Source organism: Petaurus breviceps, unplaced genomic scaffold, assembly GCF_028583685.1.
Source record: "Petaurus breviceps papuanus isolate PSGF00001 unplaced genomic scaffold, PetGlider_PUasm1.0 90752, whole genome shotgun sequence".
Lineage (NCBI taxonomy): Eukaryota > Metazoa > Chordata > Mammalia > Diprotodontia > Petauridae > Petaurus > Petaurus breviceps.
In genome coordinates this window covers 475,077-495,770 of record NW_027187336.1, presented here as the reverse complement: position 1 = coordinate 495,770, position 20,694 = coordinate 475,077, and the positions used below count along the sequence as shown (strand labels likewise).

Below are 20,694 nucleotides of genomic sequence, written 5' to 3'. Positions count from 1 at the left end.
TTAGTTTACTTTCTATACATAGAATCAGACTTCATTCAGCACACACACACACACACACACACACACACACAGGGCATACACCACCACCACCACCAAATCTTTCAAGTTGGATGGTGGAGTGTTGAGGAAGGGAGAGTTGGCTAAAGCTGCTTGTTTTTTCATTTCAGCTAAAAGGATGTCTGGAGACATGGACAAGCCCCTAATTTTCAATCAGCTTTTGGAGAGCAACCCCAGCCTCACAGAGATTCCCAGCCAGGCCCAGACCGTGGGCATCCTGGGCAGTGGGGACTTTGCACGTTCTTTGGCCACACGATTGTTGGGCTCAGGCTTCGGGGTCATGGTTGGGAGCCGCAACCCAAAAAGAACAGCAGGGTTGTTTCCTGCTGCAGCCCACATAACCTGCCAAGAAGAGGCTGTGAGCACGCCCGAAATAATCTTTGTGGCTATGTACCGGGAGCACTATTCTACACTCTGTAAATTGAGTGACCTGCTAGTGGGCAAGATCCTTGTGGATGTGAGTAACAGCACGGAGCAGGAACACCTCCAGCAGCGGGAGTCCAACGCTGAGCACCTTGCTTCCCTCTTCCCTGCCTGCACAGTTGTCAAGGCCTTCAATGTCATCTCTGCCTGGACCCTGCAGGCTGGCCCAAAAGATGGGAACAAACAGGTGGGCTTGTGGGAGAAAGAATGGAGGAGGAGAGGGAGAAATACCCCCAGATCCAAATGAAGAATTTTAATTTTAATTTCTACCAACAGGTAGAAATGCATGGCATTTAATAGTATTTGAAACTCAAGCTAGAGTAGAAAGTAATTTCATGCAAAACAGCTGTCTTTTGGTTGAGAAAGAAGATATAAGCCCACATACAAATAGTTATGTGGTATTTAATATGTACATACTTTTTTTTTTTTTGTAAGCAATTGGGGTTAATTAACTTGCTCAAGGTTACAGGTGTTTCTGGGTGGGTGCTAAGTGTCTGAGCCTGGATTCGATCCCAGGTCATCCTGACTCTGGGGCTGGTGCTCTTACTCACTGTGCTACCTGGCTGCCCCTGTACACAGTCTTGTATCCTGCTATAAGGGACACAGGCTTTGCCTTCAGGGTGGTTACACTGTAGTTGATGAAATAAGATTAACAATGAGAGGCTGTGTCAATATATAATAAATTTCTATTGAGAAAGTAGGAACACAGAAGAAAGAAAAAATACTGAAAGAAGTAGTTAGAAAGAATGAAGTTGCTTTGGGTAGAGTTAAGATTACTAGGTAGAGTCAGTTTTGGGTAGGTAGAAGGGAGCAGGGATAGCATTCCAAGTATGGGGAATGTTGGGAACAATAATCAAGAAATATTTATTAAAGGGGCATCCAGGTAGCACAGCGAGTAAGAGCACTGGCTCCAGTGTCAGGATGACCTGGGGATCGAATCTGGGCTCCGACACATAGCACCACACCCAGAAATAACTGGCTGTGTAACCTTGAGCAAGTTACTTAACCCCCATTGCTCATTAAAAAAAAAAGAAGAAATATTTATTAAGCATTTACTATGTGCCATGGATACAAATAAAAAAAAAAAAAACCAGTCCCTGTCCATGAGAAAGTTACAGTCTTAATAAAGATGACAATGCAGGGCGGGAGAGTCTCAGGGGAAGGGACCAATGATGGAGCATGATGGAGGGCTTTGAGAAGCCCCAGAGGAGTGCAGCCAGTCAGGAAATGCAATGTCTGTCCTGAGTCCTCTCCTTAGATGGAGGCTGGTGTGTTCATGTCTCTGCCCTCCAAACAGAGGCAGAGGGCAGAGATGAGCTGTGAGGACCAAGGCTGACTGGAACTGAGGCTAGAGGGTAGAAGGCTCATGGTGTGTCTGGTGGAAAGTAAGCCCAATATGACTCGAAGGAAGTGCTCCTGTAGGAGAGTAATGAGGGGGTCAAGCTTTTTAGGTTGGATGCCCTGCTGGAATCACTGATGTCATTTTATGGCTTTATTCTCAAAAGTAAGGCAGAGTTTGAACTTGATTTGGTGGGCAGCAGGAAGCCAATGAAAGTGATCTTCCTGGCACTATACATCATTCAGAAAAGAAACTGAAAGTATAGAGTCCAAATCCCAAGCAAGCAAGAAAGACACTTTCTTTTTTGCTTTTTGGAGGGCAGTTGGGGTGAAGTGACTTGCCCAAGGTCACATGGATAGTTTTTGTGTTAAGTGTCTGAGGCTGGATTTGAACTCAGGTCTTCCTGACTCCAGGGCCAGTGCTCTGTTCACTGTGCTACCTAGCCACCCCAAGAAAGACACTTTCTATAGACAGTGGACCCCAGAAACACTGTTGCCAAGCACCTGGGGCAATGAAAGTGAGGGGCATGGGGGGAAAGGAAACAGCATTCTTTCAAGGACCCCTCAGCCCTGGAAAAACCACTTGGGAAGGTGTTATGTGTATGATTAATGAAGTGATGGGGCACTATTCAGAACTAGCCCTAATAGTTAATGTCTATAAAACATGCTATGTGGGGTGGCTAGGTGGCTTAGTGGATAGGATGCCAGGCCTGGAGTCAGGAAGACTCATCCTCCTGAGCTCGAATCTGGCCTCAAGACACTAGTTGAGTCACCCTGGGCAAGTCACTGAACCCTGTTTGCCTCAGTTTCCTCATCTGTAAAATGAGCTGGAGAAGGAAATGGCAAAGCACTCTAGTATCTTTGCCAAGATAACGCCAAATAGGGTCACAAATGGTTGAACACAACTGAAAAATGACTTAACAACAACATACAGCAGATATCCTGAGCTTCTAGTTCCTGGTTTAACTCCTAGTGATTAGGGATAGAATCCCCTACAGTCAATTCAAGTCCCCAAATGTTTATTAAGTACCTGCTGTGTGCCAAGCAATGTGGTAAGCACTGGGGATATGAGCAAAAAATGACAGTCCTTGAGCTCAGGGAAACTCATTCAAATGAGAGAAGACAACACATAAAAGGGAACTGAAAAGCAAGATGGGGGCTGGGGAGAAGGCACCTCCCCAGGGGGATGTTGGTGAAGTCTTGAGACTTAAGGACACCTGGTCTGGACCCTTCCTCAGAAGGGTGCTTCTGAGAGGAATTCACCAGTGGGAGAAGGGGACCATGGAGATGGAGGGAGAAAACAGCTGAAGCGTAGCCGGAGGCCAGGAAGCAGTGTGGTGTGCAGCAACGGATGCCAGTCTCAGACTTGGGCAAAGAGAATTCCAGTCCTGACTGCCACTAACGCATTCTGTGGCTTAACCATTCAATCTATAAAATGGGAGTAGTAATACTGGAGGTAATTAATGGATGTTGATGCCCTTTGAAAAGTATAAAGTTTTGTTCAAATGTAAGTGATTATCTCCAAATGTTCTCCCCTCTAAAGAATGACATCACCATGGGGGTGAAAGCACATCTGTCACAGCTAGGAAGTAGCAGGGGATGGTATAGAGCAGGGGTGGACCAGATTGCTTGACTGGGACCCTATAGGCTAAGATCTCCCCCCCAACTTTCTATGATCTAATGATCCTTTTATGAGCTTTTTTCCTGGTATTAATTTCCTTTTAGGTGCTAATCTCCGGAGATCAGCAGGAAGCCAAACATAAGGTCTCAGAGATAGCCCGAATCATGGGCTTCATCCCAGTGGACATGGGGTCGCTAGTGTCTGCCAGGGAGATTGAGGCCATCCCCTTGCGGCTTCTCCCCGAGTGGAAGATTCCAACCATCCTGGCCCTGGGCCTCTTCGTCTGCTTCTACACCTACAACTTCATCCGGGATGTGTTACATCCATATATCCAAGAGCACAAGAACCGCTTCTATAAACTTCCCATCTCTGTGGTCAATACCACACTGCCCTGTGTGGCTTATGTCATGCTGTCGTTGGTGTACCTGCCCGGTGTCCTGGCCGCCATCCTGCAGCTCCACCGAGGCACCAAATACCGCCATTTTCCAGACTGGCTGGACCACTGGCTCCAGCACCGCAAACAGATTGGCCTCATCAGTTTCTTCTGTGCCTCTCTGCATGCGGTCTACAGCTTCTGCCTGCCCCTGCGCCGTTCCAACCGCTACCAGATTGTTGATGATGCTGTCAAGCAGGTATTCTCTCCTTGAGACCCAGGAAAATCAGAATGCCATAGGGTCTCCCTGGGAGTGGAGGCAGATAAGTATCTGGGCCTAGCCACCAGAAACCTTCTTGGTTTCTTAAGTCCTAGCTTGTTTATTTCTGGACAGCACCTCTTGAGGTGTTGTATGAGGGGAAAAGAAAAACAGACAAAACACTAAGTATGGAGGCAGGAGAACTATATTCTAGCCCCAGTTCTGTCCCTAACTGTCTATTTGACTTTAGACAAATCATTTCCCTGTTCTGGGGTTTGCTTTCCTTGTCTGTAAAAAATAGGGATTGGATAAGATTTTCTCTAAGGATCTTTCCATCCCCCAACATTCTAAGCATCAAATAGCGACATCAACATCATCATTTTTCATTGAGATTTTACTTATTTGTTGTACATATTCAATGGCGTAACAGTGCTCTCAAATTCTTAAATGACCCAACACTGCTTTGTATAAGCCATGGCTACAGATAAGCTCATGCATTTGATGCCATTTCTTTTCTCATTCCCCAAAGCTCCCCTACAAGGATTTGGGTTACCTTATACAACAACTGAGCAAAGGTTCCCCAAACCTTTAGAGGTATCCTTCTGCAGGATATGGGACATTCAGACAGACACTTTGTTGAGAGGCAGCATGGAATAATGGATATAGGGCCAACCTTGGAGTCAGAAAGACTAAGGTTTACATCCTATCTGACATATATTGGCTGTAAGACCATGGACAAGTCACTTAATTTCTCAGGGCTTCCAGCAACAGCCTGAGGGCAAGTCTGCACCAGTGGAAGGGGATGACAGACAGAAATATACTACACCAATGAGATCCTAGATTCAGAGCCACCCCCCTTCCCCCAAAAAAGGCAGCATAATAAATAAGGAAGCCCTCTAGATTGGATGCCAGGGTACTTGAATGCTCTGAATGACATGATCTATGGTGATCATATTTTCCCTACTTACTTGGCATAATTGTTTAGAAGATCAAATGAAATAGTGTATGTGAAAATTATTTTAAAAGCATCAACCCTAATAGAAGCCTAGAATTTGGTGTTGGGAAAGGACCTCGGCAGCATCAAGTCTAACTCATGTGAAGGACATGTCAGGTGGTCACAATCAAAAATAGAAACCTAGAAGGGACCTTAGAAGTCATCTAGTGTAATCCTTTCTTTTTATGAATAAGTAAAGTGAGACCTAGAGGAAATGGAATGACTTGTTCAAGGTCATAGAGCAAATAAAGCTGAGTTTTAAATTTAAAACCTATGCTTAAAAACCTCCACAGAGGGGGAACCCACCACCTCACTAGGCAGCCCTTTCAGCTCTAATTTTTAGGAAATTTTCCCTATCAAGACTAAATTTGCATCCTTGCCACTTCTATGCATAGCTCCTGGTTCTGCCAACAGTACCCAACAGAACATGTCTGATCCCTCTTCCGTATGATGGCAGTTCTATAAATACCTGGAGTAAGTTACCATGAGTCTCTTCTCCAAGTTCCTTTAGCTGATCCTTATACAACCAATATTATCTGAGATACACTATGTATGTATATTATCATCTCTTTAATATCCTATGCAGTATTCAACCCCACATCTTCTAACTGGAAAGATTAGGTCTTGTGAAAGCTAGTCATTAACCCACAACACTGGCTACCAAAACACCCGCCTGCCACCCCCCCCAGGGCAGTCACCCTAAGCAGAGGTTTTGACTTTGCCTTCCCTGCTCCCAGACTGCAGGGCAGGTCAGCCATAATGACTAGTCTTCACAGGGCTCTGCTGCTTCTCAAAGTTCACCTGTGTAGAGGTGGGAGGGGAGGGGGCGGTCAGAGAGCACACAGTGTAGGATTTATCTTTTTGCCCTCTGGGGATGACCTGGGTCATAGTTGCCAGTGCTTGGCAGGTTATAAGCCCAGTAGGATATTAGAGGAGTGGGGAAGGTACCACAGCCCATGCTGAACCTTGTATGGTAGCCTTTCCCATCCAGACCCACGTGTTTTGCTTTTACTTGCCCCTTCTTACCTGCTCTGCATGTGTAGCACAAAGTTAGTGAGAGCAAACCCGCTATAACCACTCTGAATCCACCAAATTGATAGGAATTCTGAGACCAAACCCTAGATGTACAAAAAACCTCTGCATTTCATTTGCTTACCTGCTTACTAATGCAAACACATTTTGAGCACAAAATCAAGGAAGATACAATGCCTCTTCCCCCAGTAGATACCCTTTTGGGTTTTTTTTTTTCAGTGCTCTGAAGATGGGAACCATTTTGCCAGTAGACATTACAGAGTCAGGAGTTTAGTCTAGGAGGCCTAGATTCTAATCCTAATTGTGCCACTAACTATCTGTGTGACCTTGGGCAAGACATTTTTCACTCAGGGGGTTTCAGTTTTCTTACTTGCTGGTAGGGGGTGAATTATCTCTAATATCCTATCTGGCCCTAAATTCTGCTTTTTTGGAGGGGGGAGGGCAAGGCAATTGGGGTTAAGTGACTTGCCTAAGGTTACATGGCTAGTAAGTGTTAAGTGTCCGAGGCTGGATTTGAACTCAGGTCCTCCTGACTCCAGGGTTGGTGCTTTATTCACTGTGCCACGTAGCCGCCCACACGGCCCTAAATTCTAATAGTATACATGTACCATTGTTTTAAAAAACCATTAGCTAGAAAGGAGAGCTAGAAGGTGGAGAAGGTGAAACTTCCCTGCCCACAATGGAAAAGTTCTAGAAGACCTACCTAGGATATGGCAAAGGATCAAACTGCTGCTATGGGTTTGGTGAGGGGAGAAAAGAGAAGGTAGTTGGCATTTACTAATTTCATCCCTCTTCCACAGGGATTCTTAACTTAAAATTCTTGTTTCATGGACCCCTATGGCTCTCTATTAAAACCTATGGATCCTTTCTCAAAAAATGTTTTCAAATGCATAAAATACATAGGATTAAAAGAAACAACTAAATTTAAATACAGATATCAAAATATTTGAAAACAACAACAACCAATTTGTGGATGCCAGGTTAAGAACACCTTGCCCAAACGCTGTCTACCATCCTGACTTGTTTCACACCTACCCTCTTTATGCTGATGATGCATGCCACAGTGTACTTCTAGTCCCATGAAAAAACTGCCAATGTACTAGAGGAACATACTGGGCCTTTTAAAAAGTTATTATTTTTTTTATACTTAACTCAAGAAATAAAACAAGCTCTTCCATAACAAAGTGGAATAGAAAAAAGAGGATTGCACCTGAAACTGCAGATCCATTATGTACAACTTGTTATTCCTTTCAAATACACCCCAAAGTTATCATAGAACTTCCTTTTGGTTTCTTCTCTTTTTCCCCATCCCTCACCTTAGAGCTGGCTACCATTAGATACAAACGTGCATGTATGTATGTATATATACATATATGTGTACATGTGTATATATATTTGTGCATTTAAGTCAATTAAAGTCATGAACTAGGAAATCAAAAGGAGACATTTTATCTTTCATTCCCTTGCAAATCATTTCTTCCCACTAGATGTATATATATCACCCAAAACAATATAAAAAGCATTTGTGAAGAAAGGGAGTTATGCTAGGAGTACTAGATTCTAGTTAACTTTGCTGTTTAATTAGTTTCCTTTTGGATGTAACAGTGTTCTTTACTAAAATTGGGGGGGGAGAGAAGGAGAAAGCTAAAAAAGCTCAAAGATTAATGAAGGTGACTAGTTGGGACCCAGGTTCTCATATGTACCTTCCCTTTCTGCTCACCTCAATTCTTCCTTTTAAAGTGGAACTATCAACAGGAAAAAAAAGGGAAATTGCACATGTGATTGTATACCTTACTTAGTCAAAGCTCTAGCTTTCAACACCAGCTGGATAGTTTTAATATTACCCAGTTATGATTGCCTCTTAGACCTAGAAAAAAAAAGTTTCAGCATGGATTTAATTAGCATCTTTAAAGTCCAGTAGGTTAGCATGTTGAGTGTGGATGGCACCTTCCTGTGTTTGATTAAGGAGAAAATTTGCACTATTCTTTGTGAGAGATAGCATTTGCTATACCTTTCTAGCTAAATTTTTTTTTAAACAATAGTACATGTATACAATTAGAATTTAGGGCCGGATAGGATATTAGAGATAATTCACCCCCTATCAGCAAATAAGAAAACTGAAACCCACCAAATGAAAAATGTTTTGTCCAAGGTCACACAGTAGTTAGTGGCAGAATTGGGACTAAAATCTAGTCCTCCTAACTCCTGACTCTGTAAACTTTTACATGTTTAAAGGGAATTATAGTTGATGGGAATGATTATCTACATATACAAATGTGAAAGAACTGATATACTCCCCTGGCATATGTGTAATTTCCTTTGGCTTACAATAGCAGGTGCTACTGTCACTCATGGCCATCCCAGACCTGTGGTTGGGAAAAGTATTCTCTCCTTTCTCCATCACCAATGGTCCATATTATTTATTTGGAACCACAAGGGTCCTAAGAAATCATCTAGTTCAACCCCCTCAAGCTGACCCAGTATACTAGTCTTTCAGAACAACCTTAATGTATATGAACTGTTAAACTGAAAGCATTTGCAAAATATTGAATGTTTTTTTAAATTACAGAGATATAGTGGTTTCCCAGAAGTCACATTTTCTAATCACTTTTACCCTTACATTCTCATAAATCCAAAAGAACAACTCCGATTTTATCTCCTACTCCAATAAACCTATTTGGAAAGATTTCCAAGGAAGAAGAGTTCACATCTCTCCTAGTGGTTAATAATTTACTTAATCTTCCTTATGTGTGTTCTAAATTCTCCTTCCCACCCTACCCCTCACCTTGATGGCCTTTGAAGCCCACTTACTTCTAGGCCCTGAGTGGAGAAAGTGAATGTTAGTCACACTGTCTACCCTCAGCTGTTGATGATGGTACACTTCTTGATTTTATTTTTGTCTGTGACAGGTCTTGGCAAATAAGAGTAAAATATGGAATAAGGAAGAAGTCTGGAGAATGGAGATTTATGTCTCACTGGGAATCCTGGCCCTAGGCATTCTGTCACTGCTGGCTATCACCTCGCTGCCTTCTATCTCAAATTCTCTCAGCTGGAGGGAGTTCAGTTTCGTTCAGGTAAAAGAAACCCAATCATTTCCTAGAAAGTGTAAACCTAGACTATATAGGCTAAGCTCTTGCCAGCGATTATCAAAAACACATCATCTGTTTGTGTTCTGTGATGAGTCAATTTTCCTGTTCTGTAAAGGATGAACTAGCAAATGGCAGCTAAGTGGCACAGTGGATAGAACCCTGGACCTGGAATCAGGAAAACCCGAGTTCAAATCCAGCCTCAGACAACTTTCTAGATGTGTGACCTTAGGCAAGTTACTTAACCTCTTTCAGTCTCAGTTTCTTCAACTGTAAAGTCGGGATAATAATATTGTCTACTTCCTACAGTTGTTGTGAGGATCAAATGAGATAATATTTGTAAAGAAATTAGCACTATACAATTGTTGACTCATACATTATATCACTCTAACTTATTTACCATTTCTGTTGACATTTCTTTGGCAACTCTGGTAAAAACTATGGACCCCTCCTAAGAATCATATTTTTAAATGCATAAAATATATAGGATAGAAAGAAAAGCAATTATATTAAGATAACAATTATCAAAAAAATTCAAAATCAAAAAAACATTCAGGGATTCTAGGCTAAAATCACCTGTTCTTCTTACTAAATTAGAATATTGATTAATGAGAACATCCTATTCTTCAGCAAAATTTGATAAATGGGAACTTCCCATGGCATGATATGGAGTAGAATTGTTTCTGCTGTAAGGGATGTGGTTGACTACAATTCTACCAGGTGTTGTGAGCTGCTCAAAGGGAAGGAATAACTATCCATAGATAGGGACCAAAAGCCAGGTGGGAAGACAAGATAAGTGTAAACATGAAACAATTTGTGAAAAATGACAACACAGGGGTGGCCAGGTGGTGCAGTGAGTAAGAGCGCCGGCCCCAGTGTTGGGAGACTTGGAACATCGAATCCGGGCTCAGATACTAAGCACCCACCCAGAAATAACTGGCCGTGTAACCTTGAGCAAGTTACTTAACCCCAATTGCTTAGGGGCAGCCAGGTGGCACAGTGAGTAAGAGCACCAGCCCCAGAATCGGTATGACCTGGGATCGAATCCAGGCTCAGACACTTAGCACCCACCCAGAAATAACTGGCTGTGTAACCTTGAGGAAGTTACTTAACCCCAGTTGCTTAAAAAAGAAATAAAAAAAAGAAAAATGACAGCATTATGAATGATAGTATTATGTACTGATAGAATATAATGCGACCCTCTATGTAGCCACTTCAGAAAGAACTGTATTTCACCCAGAATTCTTTGGAGTCATAGCCACACACTTTCAGTAAGGTTTAGCAGAATAAAGAAATGCCACTGTTAGTGTTCATATCCATGAAACCAGGCTATACTTCAGAGGAAAAATCACTTCATAATGAGATCTTTCAACCACCCACCCATGCTCACACATTATCTATAACTTTACCTTCTTTTCAAGGTACAGTTCAAGACCCCCTTAGCCCTGCCTTCCTCCATGAAGATGCCCCTGCTATTCAGTCCATGTATTCAATATGTACTTCAGCTAGGTACTGAAGATACAAAGGCCAAAAAATGTAATAGTTCCTGCCCTGAAGGAGCTTATATTCTACTGGGATGATAATTTTTACTCAAAAAAAAAAATCAACAGAGAAGACACCAGGAATTACCAACACATATGAATACTTTGTTGTCTATAAAATCTTTATGAGATAGACAGAGAATTTATTAATCTAGGCACTGTGCTGAGTATTGAGTATACAAATACAAGCAAACAAGACAGACCCTGCCCACTAATCGGCACATAGACAACTCATGAAGGGGAGCTAGAAGGGAGGTGAGGTGGAATATATGTGGTTATCTGATTTGGAAATGACCAGAAAGTGAGGTGAAGACCTGGGGCAAGATCAGATTTACTTCTCCAATACCAGGGGCCAAATTCAGGTTCTGGGGCATAAGGGGATAAGGAGGATGCAGTATAGGAGGCGTGGTTTGGAATTCTTTATGAGAATGATATACATATTGAGGGCATACTTAATGAAAATGAATAACTGAATGAATGAAAGAGCATTTGTTAAATACTTAATATGTGCCAGGAATTGTGCATATAATCCAAAAGGTAGAGGAGTTCTGTCCTCCAGATGCTTCAGTTTATAATTGGCATTGTGCTTATTACATCAAGGCCCCTTATGTGGCCTCCTCAGTGTGATCCATGGTCATTCCAAAGAAATCAGCCTAACAATCTACACAGGAAAAACTAAGTGGATGAAGAAAGCACGTTGTCCAAATTATTATATGTATTTGAGTGAACAGTCCATTGACTTGACCTGTCATCACATACATTTTAGACAGACACTGCAGATGGACAATGAGCTAAGCCCAGGTTTAACTGGGAGAAGAGAATGGCTTAGATTATATTGATAAAACATAGTGCTTTCAGTGACTTCAAGCTGTTCTTTGACATAAAAACGTATACTTTTTTTTTTGTTTGCTTTTATGAGCAATCAGGGTTAAGTAACTTGCTCAAGGTTACACGGCCAGTTATTTCTGGGTGTGGTGCTAAGTGTCAGAGCCCGGATTCGATCCCCAGGTCATCCCGACACTGGAGCCAGTGCTCTTACTCGCTGAGCCACCTGGCAGCTCCAAAACGTATACTTTTTAATAAAAACATTCTCCCTGGACTTTAAATCACCTCATAAGTTTAATTACTAATGATAACATGTATACAAGAAGTGGCACTATCATCCAGAAAGTATTAACAAAAAAAAAGTATTACTAGGAGGAGCAAGGGATAACAAATGGTGCCACAGTGGTACCCACAAAATGTTAGAAGACTTAAAGGAAGGTCTTCAGCACACTGGGCAGAGAATTTGTGGTAGATTCATGCCAGGGGATGTATGAATGTATAATGTATGAATCATACAAGATAGATTGCAACCTGGACCATTACAAGTAGGCCTTCTGTCTATGACATCCATCAGAAGTATGCGGCCCTATTCTCCAGCTGTCTATAACATAAATCGCTTTACAGTTTACATAAAAGCTTTCCTTAACAATGAAATAAATTATTAAATAATGAAATAAGTATTATTATCCCCATTTCACAAATGAGAAAACTGACTCACAGAAATTAGATAACTTGCCCGAGATCAGATAGCCACCAAGTGGTTAAAACAGCATTCCAACCCAGAACCCTTTACTTGTCCAGTGTTCTTCCTGTTACCCTATGTTGTACCTTATTATTATACCAGCATTAAATGCTGATTTCAAATATTATATTGTTCTCTAATTTTCATTTGTTTCACAGTATATTATCTCTCTAGCTAGACTGTGAGATTCCTTTGGCAGGGACTCTGTCTTTCTTTGGATGATACCCAAAATGTACTTTTCCAGGAATGAAATCTGTTATGTCATAGCAGGCCTGCAGTAGCACCACAAATAGAATCATCATCATGGTCAACCAGTGCTGCTTGGGTACCTACTGGGTTGTATGGAGACCCAAGAGTAAACCAAGTCAAGACCTTCTAAATAGAATCAAAATAAGCAGTGCCGAGTTAATGACTCTTAATAATAAAATAAATTCAGTGATTTAAAATGATTTCTAGAATTCCTCAACTTCTACACAGCAGGCAAACAACTTGTCTCCTCCAGCTCAGAATCTCTAGAGAGGCTCACAGAGCTGTGACGTCTACCAGTTTAAGAACCGAGGAATAAAAGGAATTTTATTTATCTACGACTAATCCTTCTTTCTCAGACTTGATTCCAGGATTTTTCTGTTTCAGACCACAGTATCCTGTGGTACATGATTTATCCACAATTAAAATAGACTGCAGGTTCTTCCCCAAACAGAAACTTGTTCCTTTAAGCAGAAGTAGATTACATGTCGTGGACTGGTACTGCTGAAGAAAGCTGGAGGATTTGATTCTGTTAGCAATAACCGGCTGCGGCTTCCAAGTTCTGCCAGGTTGTGCTCTACATATTGGAGAGGGAGAATAATAAAATTTCAACATTGTAGCAGGGAGAGACATTTTTGAAAGGAGTGGGAGTAAAAGTTTAGCTTTTATTTTTAGGAACAAAAAATTAATGTCCTTCCTTTGCTGATCTATGAATAAGCCCCTGGCACTCCTAAATCACATAGTGTTGTTAACCAAGAGCTAAACAAATCAATTTGAGTTTCAATTCCATTTATTTCCCCTGCCTATCCAGTAGTGCCATATAATGCCCAGAAAGAGAGAGAAAACCAATCCCTCATCTCTAAAGCATCGTTAGGTTTGCAAAGGAATTTCCTCATAACTTCCCACAAATTAGGCATTCCTGATAGTTGGAGCCAAGCAGATCTGGCTTCACATCCCAAGTGAGACAGCTTATTAGCTGTGTGACTTTTTTGTTCAGTCATGTCTGACTCTTTGTGACCCCATTTACAGTTTTCTTGGCAGAGATACTGGAGTGGTTTGCCATTTCCTTCTGATGAGGAAACTAAGGCAAACTGGGTTTTAAGTGATGTGAACAGGGTCATACAGCTGGTAAGTGTTTCCTGAATTTGAACTCAGGAAGATGAGTCTTACTCCAGGCTCAGCGCTCTATCCACTGTGCTACCTGGCTGCCCATAACTCTTAAATTTAAATTTGACCCTCTCTGTGCCTGTTTCCTCATCTACAAAACGAGGCGTCTGGACTTAATGGCCTCTGAGGAAGTTCCCTTTCAGCTTCACATTTTTTATAAGTCTCAATTCTGTAATTTCTTGGAAAAAACTGAGGTGCAAAGAAAAAGTAATTTGTCAGAAGGTTATATGTTTAATATAAGTACCAGAGACAGATATTTTGTCACTGAAACCAGTGTTCTTTCCACTATGCTAACTACATAAATATCTTATTTTCTATTCAATAAGCATTGTTTGAGACCTGCTATGTTGGGTGTCATGCGGGACATTGGGGGTATAAACACAAAAACAAAGCAATCTCTTCCCTCAAGGAGCTTGCATTCTAAAGGGGAAGACATGTACATGGGTATAGTTAAGTACACACACACACAAACACACAAAATAAATACAAAGTGACTTTGGGGGGGGGAGGGCAGTGCAGAACAGTTAAGGCTTCCTACAGGAGATGGCACCATAGGTGTGCTTTGAAGGAAGCAAAGTTTTGCAGATGAAGGCCGATATCCTTCAGTAACAAAAATCCAGATTGTTGACAAATGCTTTGTTTACCTGACAGCTTTGTATTCTTTAGAAATTATTAAGATTGGGGCGGCCAGGTAGCACAGCAAGTAAGAGCACCGGCTCCAGTGTCAGACTGACCTGGAGATCGAATCCCGGGCTCAGACACTTAGCACCCACCCAGAAACACCTGGCTGTGTAACCTTGAGCAAGTTACTTAACCCCAATTGCTTAGGGGCGGCCAGGTGGCTCAGCGAGTAGGAGCACCGGCTCCAGTGTTGGGACGACCTGGAGATCGAATCCCAGGCTCAGACACTCAGCACCACACCCAGAAATAACTGGCTGTGTAACCTTGAGCAAGTTACTTAACCCCGATTGCTTAAAAAAAAAAAAAAGAAATTATTAAGACGTCAAAACATTGGGTTAAATTGAGATGATCCATACTTATATTTATCCTTTGTTCCCAGGGCTATTTGACTTTTGAATTAGATCATTTAAGCAAACCACAGAGAGAACTAACAAGAGAACAACATACATGTTGTCCCAGCACGGAAACCTTTTCAGGGTTTTATTGTGGCCACCTCTCCAAAGTTCAAGGAGCTCCCACTGACCTTCACCCTTTGCAGCCACCAGGCTTCAATGATGATAATGACCATAAACCCCAGGGTGTTTTTGTTTGTTTGCTTTTTAGCATATTGTCCCAAGGACTAGAGTAACTGAGTGCCAGCCCCAGTTGCCTGAGTGTTTCTTTTTTTGGTAACAAACTTAATAAAAATAGCCTGAGTGTGATAGTATTATTAATTGTCTCACGGCATGTCTGCTCTTCTCCCAGTATCCTTTGGTTATTTTAGTATTTTTGTGTTGTTACAGGGAAGGAAACAAACCCCCCCAAAATGAGATCTGGAGAAACAAATTACCCAGGTTTTATGTTGGTATTTAAAAGTTAAGAGGCTACTCTGACTAATCTGGGATATTATTACATCCAGAGGCAGGAACACTTCCTAGTCAGGCCCCTTCCATAAACAATTAGTAACAAACTGACATTCCCTGCCCCTTTTCACTGTGGGATCTCCATCTGAGAGCTCACCTGATTGCTGCTGGTAGGCAGTTTTTCTCCATACTACCCCAGAAAAATTTTTCATTTTACAAATGAGGAACTCAGAATGGCTTCAGGTTTGAGATGTATTAGACTCAGGAATTTAAATCACAGGGCAGGGAACTAACAAAAGTGATCAAAGCAAGTGCACTAGGTGAAGTCTGGTCTATAAATTGCCTATCTATCCAAGTTCATGGGCATCCAGTGGGTTTTTTAAATGTATTTAATATTAATGACTATATCTAACATTTATCTATTTATTTTTTTTAAGCAATCGGGGTTAAGTAACTTGCTCAAGGTTACACGGCCAGTTATTTCTGGGTGTGGTGCTAAGTATCGGAGCCTGGATTTTATCCCGACACTGGAGCCGGTGCTCTTACTTGCTGAGCCACCTGGCCGCCCCTAAGCAATTGGGGTTAAGTAACTTGCTTAAGGTTACACAGCCAGATGTTTCTGGGTGGATGCTAAGTGTCTGAGCCCAGATTCGATCTCCAGGTCCTCCCAACACTGGAGCCGGTGCTCTTATTCGCTGTGCTACCTGGCCGCCCCTTTATCTAACATTTATATAGCACATTAAGGTTTGAGAAACACTGTACCTGGTATCTTGTTTGAGTCTAACAACAACCTTGTGAAGTAGGTAGTTATCACCATTTTACAAATGGCAAGAGAGGTTGTGACTTGTCCATAGTCACACAGTCTGAGGAAGGATTTGAACTTAAGCCTTCCTGAATCCAAGGCTGGGACTCCCCTCTACTGTACTGTACTATAGCCTTCTAGATAATAGTTGTCTTGCTTACTGGATCCCGGAAATGGGAAAGGGTTAGCAGTTGGAGAATTTTAACTTATAATGTCACCTCGGCAAAGGTACCCCCAAATCCACTCCTTTGTATGTAATGGTTTTAGATTTTTTTTCCTAATACCAAATAAGCTAAGACTTTAATCTACTTCTCAGGGACTGAGAATGTTTTTTGTAGTAAGCATTTTATTTCACTTGGGACCAAAATGCTTTCTTTGATAACATCTCACAGTTATAATTATGTCAGTAGAAGATTTGCTTTCCTCTGCAAAAAAAAATGTTTTAAAAGCAACGTTTAGTAATCATGTCTCACTAGGTGAGGTAGACCTATATTAGTAGTTACATTGGTATAACTGGAAGGTCATTCTAGCCTGAATGAACTAGAAGAAAATCAGATACACACAGACTTAGAAAACTTGGCAACTGTGAACCAAACCCCTCAGTCAAGAATGAATCAAACAAGACTAAACAGAAATTTACAAGGCAAAAAATGACTAAAAAGATGAAAGGTATTCCCAAACCTTAGGATTCCGAAATTACAAATTCTGCCTCACATGATATGGTTGTTTATGACATTTTAAATTAAATGCTGGGGTATTTGGGAGAACATTTTAACTTGCATACTACTTTATAAGTTACTGTTCTTTCACATTTCACATGCTGCAGTACTACCTTATACTTATATGTGGTAGTTTATACTTTCCTTTTTTTTTGCTTTTTGGAGGGGGGAAGGTAGGGCAGTTGGGGTTGACTTGCCCAAGGTCACGTGGCTAGTGTGTGTGTGAGTTTGTGCGTTTGTGTTGTGTCTGAGGCCAGATTTGAACTCAGGTCTTCCTGACTTGAGGGCCGGTGCTCTATTCACTATACCACCTAGCCACCCCAGTAGTTTATACTTGCAAAGACGCATTCACAAAAATTTATCTCACTTGATCTTCACCAATACTCCCATGAAGTAGGTAGGACAGCTGTTATCCTCATTTTACAGATGAAGATACCAAGGTCTAGGGAGAAAAAGCAACTTGTTCAAGGTCATAGTTATTCTCAGTAGTAAAACTGGAGTCAGGTCTCTTAGACCAGTGATCTTGAAGACTTATTATAGGGATTAATAGGATGGATAGTTATACCTGGTTTTATAATAGCAATATATAACAACATTTCCCTGAAAATTTTAACTTTATATTGCTTCTCTTCAGTTGTTAGAATGAATGACCATACTGTGAACCAGTTCTGGGGTTAAGGAGAGGATGAAGCACTGAAAGATGGGCCTATAAGCAGGCCAGACCATAGAAGAATATCAGACCAAACAGAATAGCCATTCATATACTTCATCACTGCAAAGGATAGAAGTATTTGAAATGGACATTTCCAACTATCTGACATGTTTTCTTTTTATTTCCCACCAGTCCACCCTCGGCTTCCTGGCCTTGGTTATCACGACCTTTCACACACTCACCTATGGCTGGACAAGAGCCTTTGAAGAGAAGCACTATAAGTTTTATTTACCTCCCACCTTCACACTTACGCTGCTAGTGCCATGCCTGGTTATTCTGGCCAAAGGGCTGTTTCTCTTGCCCTGTCTTCACCATCGACTGGCACGGATCAGAAGAGGTTGGGAGAAGGAAACCACAGTCAAGTTTGTGTTGCCTACTGATTACCCCAACACTGAAAAAACAAGCCACGTATAAATTGTGTGTTCTCTGTGGGACATACCTGTGATACTTAATGCACTATGAATACCTTAGGGCTTTTTTCCCCCTTAATTGTGCAATTTGAATATAATTTTGGATAAATATGAATATTTGTTGATAAGTTCTGAATTCCTGGGAAGCTACTTTATGCAGTAATATTCAAGATATGCATATATATGTATATATGGAATTTATTAGAATTATCATGTTTAGCAAAAAAAAAAGTAAAGCCACTGAGATGTTAATATTGAGCTTTAAAAAATTCTACATGCTAATAGGACAACAGATCACAATACTTTTATGACCACATCTGCAAAAAAGTACAAATGTAGGCATATTTCTTTTTTTGCACAGGCAGGGAAGTAAAATGCATATACACATTTATTGCTCTGATAAATGTGGTTTATTCCCTCCCCCACTCCCAGAGGCTTTACCAGAATTGAGTCGTTAATATAACCATGCCTAAAACAGTTAAAATGGTATTGTTAGCAGCTCTTCTCCCTGGTATGGCTTCAAATATGTAGGGTCAAAATTATAAACCAGTTAATGAATGTCTCAGAATGCAACTTTTCAGGCTCACGAGCATCAGCCATCAGGAAAAAGTGCTATTGACTCTTCACGGCCTGCTTCCCAGAAGATGGTCTCCAGCTAATAAAGGGATGCTGACAGGAGATGACTGTGGGTAAACAAGGGAGAAGGGAAACATCATCCTTTGCTCCAGGGGGTTTGGGACCAGAGCTGCTCTACCTAATCCTTCCCCTGACTGGGGAAGATTTCTTCCTGAAAGTCAGAAATCACCACTGGCAGTTGCAAATTGATTATCATGCACAAGTGTGAAGTCTTTTCCTTACTAGAGCAGCTAATGAACACAATCCTGAGTAGAAGCGTAATTTCCTTTCCTTCCTTTAAGTTTCAAATGACCATCCTTTAAACCATTTGTGCCTTCTCGCCTTTGAAAACATTATTTTGATTCTCTACCAAGAAGACAGAAAAACACCCATCTGGAAACTCAGGTCAAGGGGGAAAAAAAATCCCACCTTTGGAGTTAAGCCTTTTTCAAAGCCCTTCTTCATTATATTGGTGTGATTGAGATACATACGTGTATGTATATAGTCCCATAAAGTGATCTATGTCACAGCTGTGCGGAGTGGCTGCTGTACAACAGAGTAACTAACCTAGGACAAGCTGCTGGTAAACCACAACGTTGCTGATTTTCTCCTAATAGGAGAACTATTTTTTAAATTGCTAGAAGGGTGTTTTTTCTGCTGGGGCTTCAAATGTGAAATGTTGCTGCCTAAAAGTACAAGAGCTGTGTACAGGGTTTGGAACATTGCCCAGGGCTGTAGGATGTTTACCATCAAATCGTATGCCATCCCTTATGGGTTAGTATTAAAAAGCTTCTTCACAGTGGAGGAAAAGGGAGGTGGGGGAGGCAGGGGAAGGAAATGGTCGTAAAGAGAGAAGTGTTCTTTTACAAGCCAAGCTCTCTGTCCTTTGACAGTTAGCAGATTTTCCATCAGGAGAACATGATCTTTGAACAGAAAGGGAAAAAAATCTGTAGTATTGGAATCAGTATTCCATCACACTACTGGGGAGTATTTGGTCCCAATATATTGCCTGAGTCTGTTGGGGCAGGCCCAAGTTTATGGCCTATCCATAGGAAAGTAGTGGTCAAAGTGGAGAAGAATCTGTCCAGTTGATTAGAACACTGCCGTCTTGAGAATCAGCACCATTTCCCAGCCAGCCTATGAAACGACGCACTGCCTTCCTTCACAGGGATGTTCCATGATTTCGTGTCTGTGTAGTACATTAGAATCCTTAGAATAATGGAAGTGCAGGGTAATCTGATTAGGACAATGACCATGATGAAAGAGGAAGCCTGTGCAAAATTGTTACCCACTTCTTGGCAAATAATTGGACATCTACTAGTCCTGGGCCAAGCATTAGAAATCTGCCTCAAGAAAGCTCTCTGGTGGATGTGTCAGTGAAGAAAGAGGATGACTGACAAGTTTTATCATTTGCTTGGTACAGTCAGGAACCATCAACTCCATGCAAATGGAGTTCAGGGAGAACATGGAAACATGAAATCTACCAATAATCCAAAAACTCATTAGACAGTGTTTTTACGTTCTTCACCTTAAAAAAGAAATTGCTGCCAAGTAGAAGAATGATTTATACTTCTTCCTCCACCTACCACCTCTTGCAATAGGTGCTAATGAGCAGTGAAATGCCGAAAAGGTAAGCAGTGGGAGGAAAACAAGAAGCAAAGAACCTGGAAAATCCACAATTTAGATAATCAGCTTTTGAACAATAGACTCAGCTGTATGTTTATTCTTGGCCTCTGTCTACTGCTACTTTTCCCTACCTCACCAGGAAACTGATTGATTATATCATTGCCAAGACAGTGAGTCACCTCAGTCACAGCCTCATCTTTTCTATGTGCCTATAGGTAAAAATGTGCCTGAACAAGCTCTTGAAGTCCTAAATGTCAAAATATAGGGTTCACTTTTCAAATCTATGTTATTTAAAGTCTGTGTACTTTAATTTTACTTTGTAGAAAACATTTAAGAAGCAGTGACAATAAACAAAGATAATGATGAGTATGGACTCCTTATGTCTCCTTTGTGAGAAGACACAGATTGAATTGTAAAAAATTAGCAAGGGGTAACCTATATCAAATTGCTTGCCCTCTCAATGAGGGGGTGAGTGTGATGTGTTATAAGAATAAAAGTCATTCCCCAATTGATAAATGGTCAAAGGATATGAACAGGAAGTTTTCAGAGAAAGAAATTAAAGCTATCTATAAGCACATGAAGA

The 20,694-nt window shown here is 41.3% G+C and overlaps 1 protein-coding gene across 3 annotated transcripts in view; it reads left to right on the top strand.

The window, feature by feature from the left end:
- Positions 1–20,477, top strand: part of STEAP3 (STEAP3 metalloreductase) — a 71,545-nt gene extending 51,068 nt beyond the window's left edge. For all 3 annotated transcript variants that reach the window (XM_069067769.1, XM_069067768.1, XM_069067766.1), the window contains 4 exons: positions 168–667; positions 3,544–4,071; positions 9,007–9,171; positions 17,593–20,477. In XM_069067769.1, the coding sequence (XP_068923870.1) occupies positions 176–667; positions 3,544–4,071; positions 9,007–9,171; positions 17,593–17,874 (1,467 nt within the window). In that variant the 5' untranslated portion in view covers positions 168–175 and the 3' untranslated portion in view covers positions 17,875–20,477. The remainder of the gene's footprint in view (positions 1–167; positions 668–3,543; positions 4,072–9,006; positions 9,172–17,592) is intronic.
- The last annotated feature ends 217 nt before the right edge of the window (positions 20,478–20,694 follow it).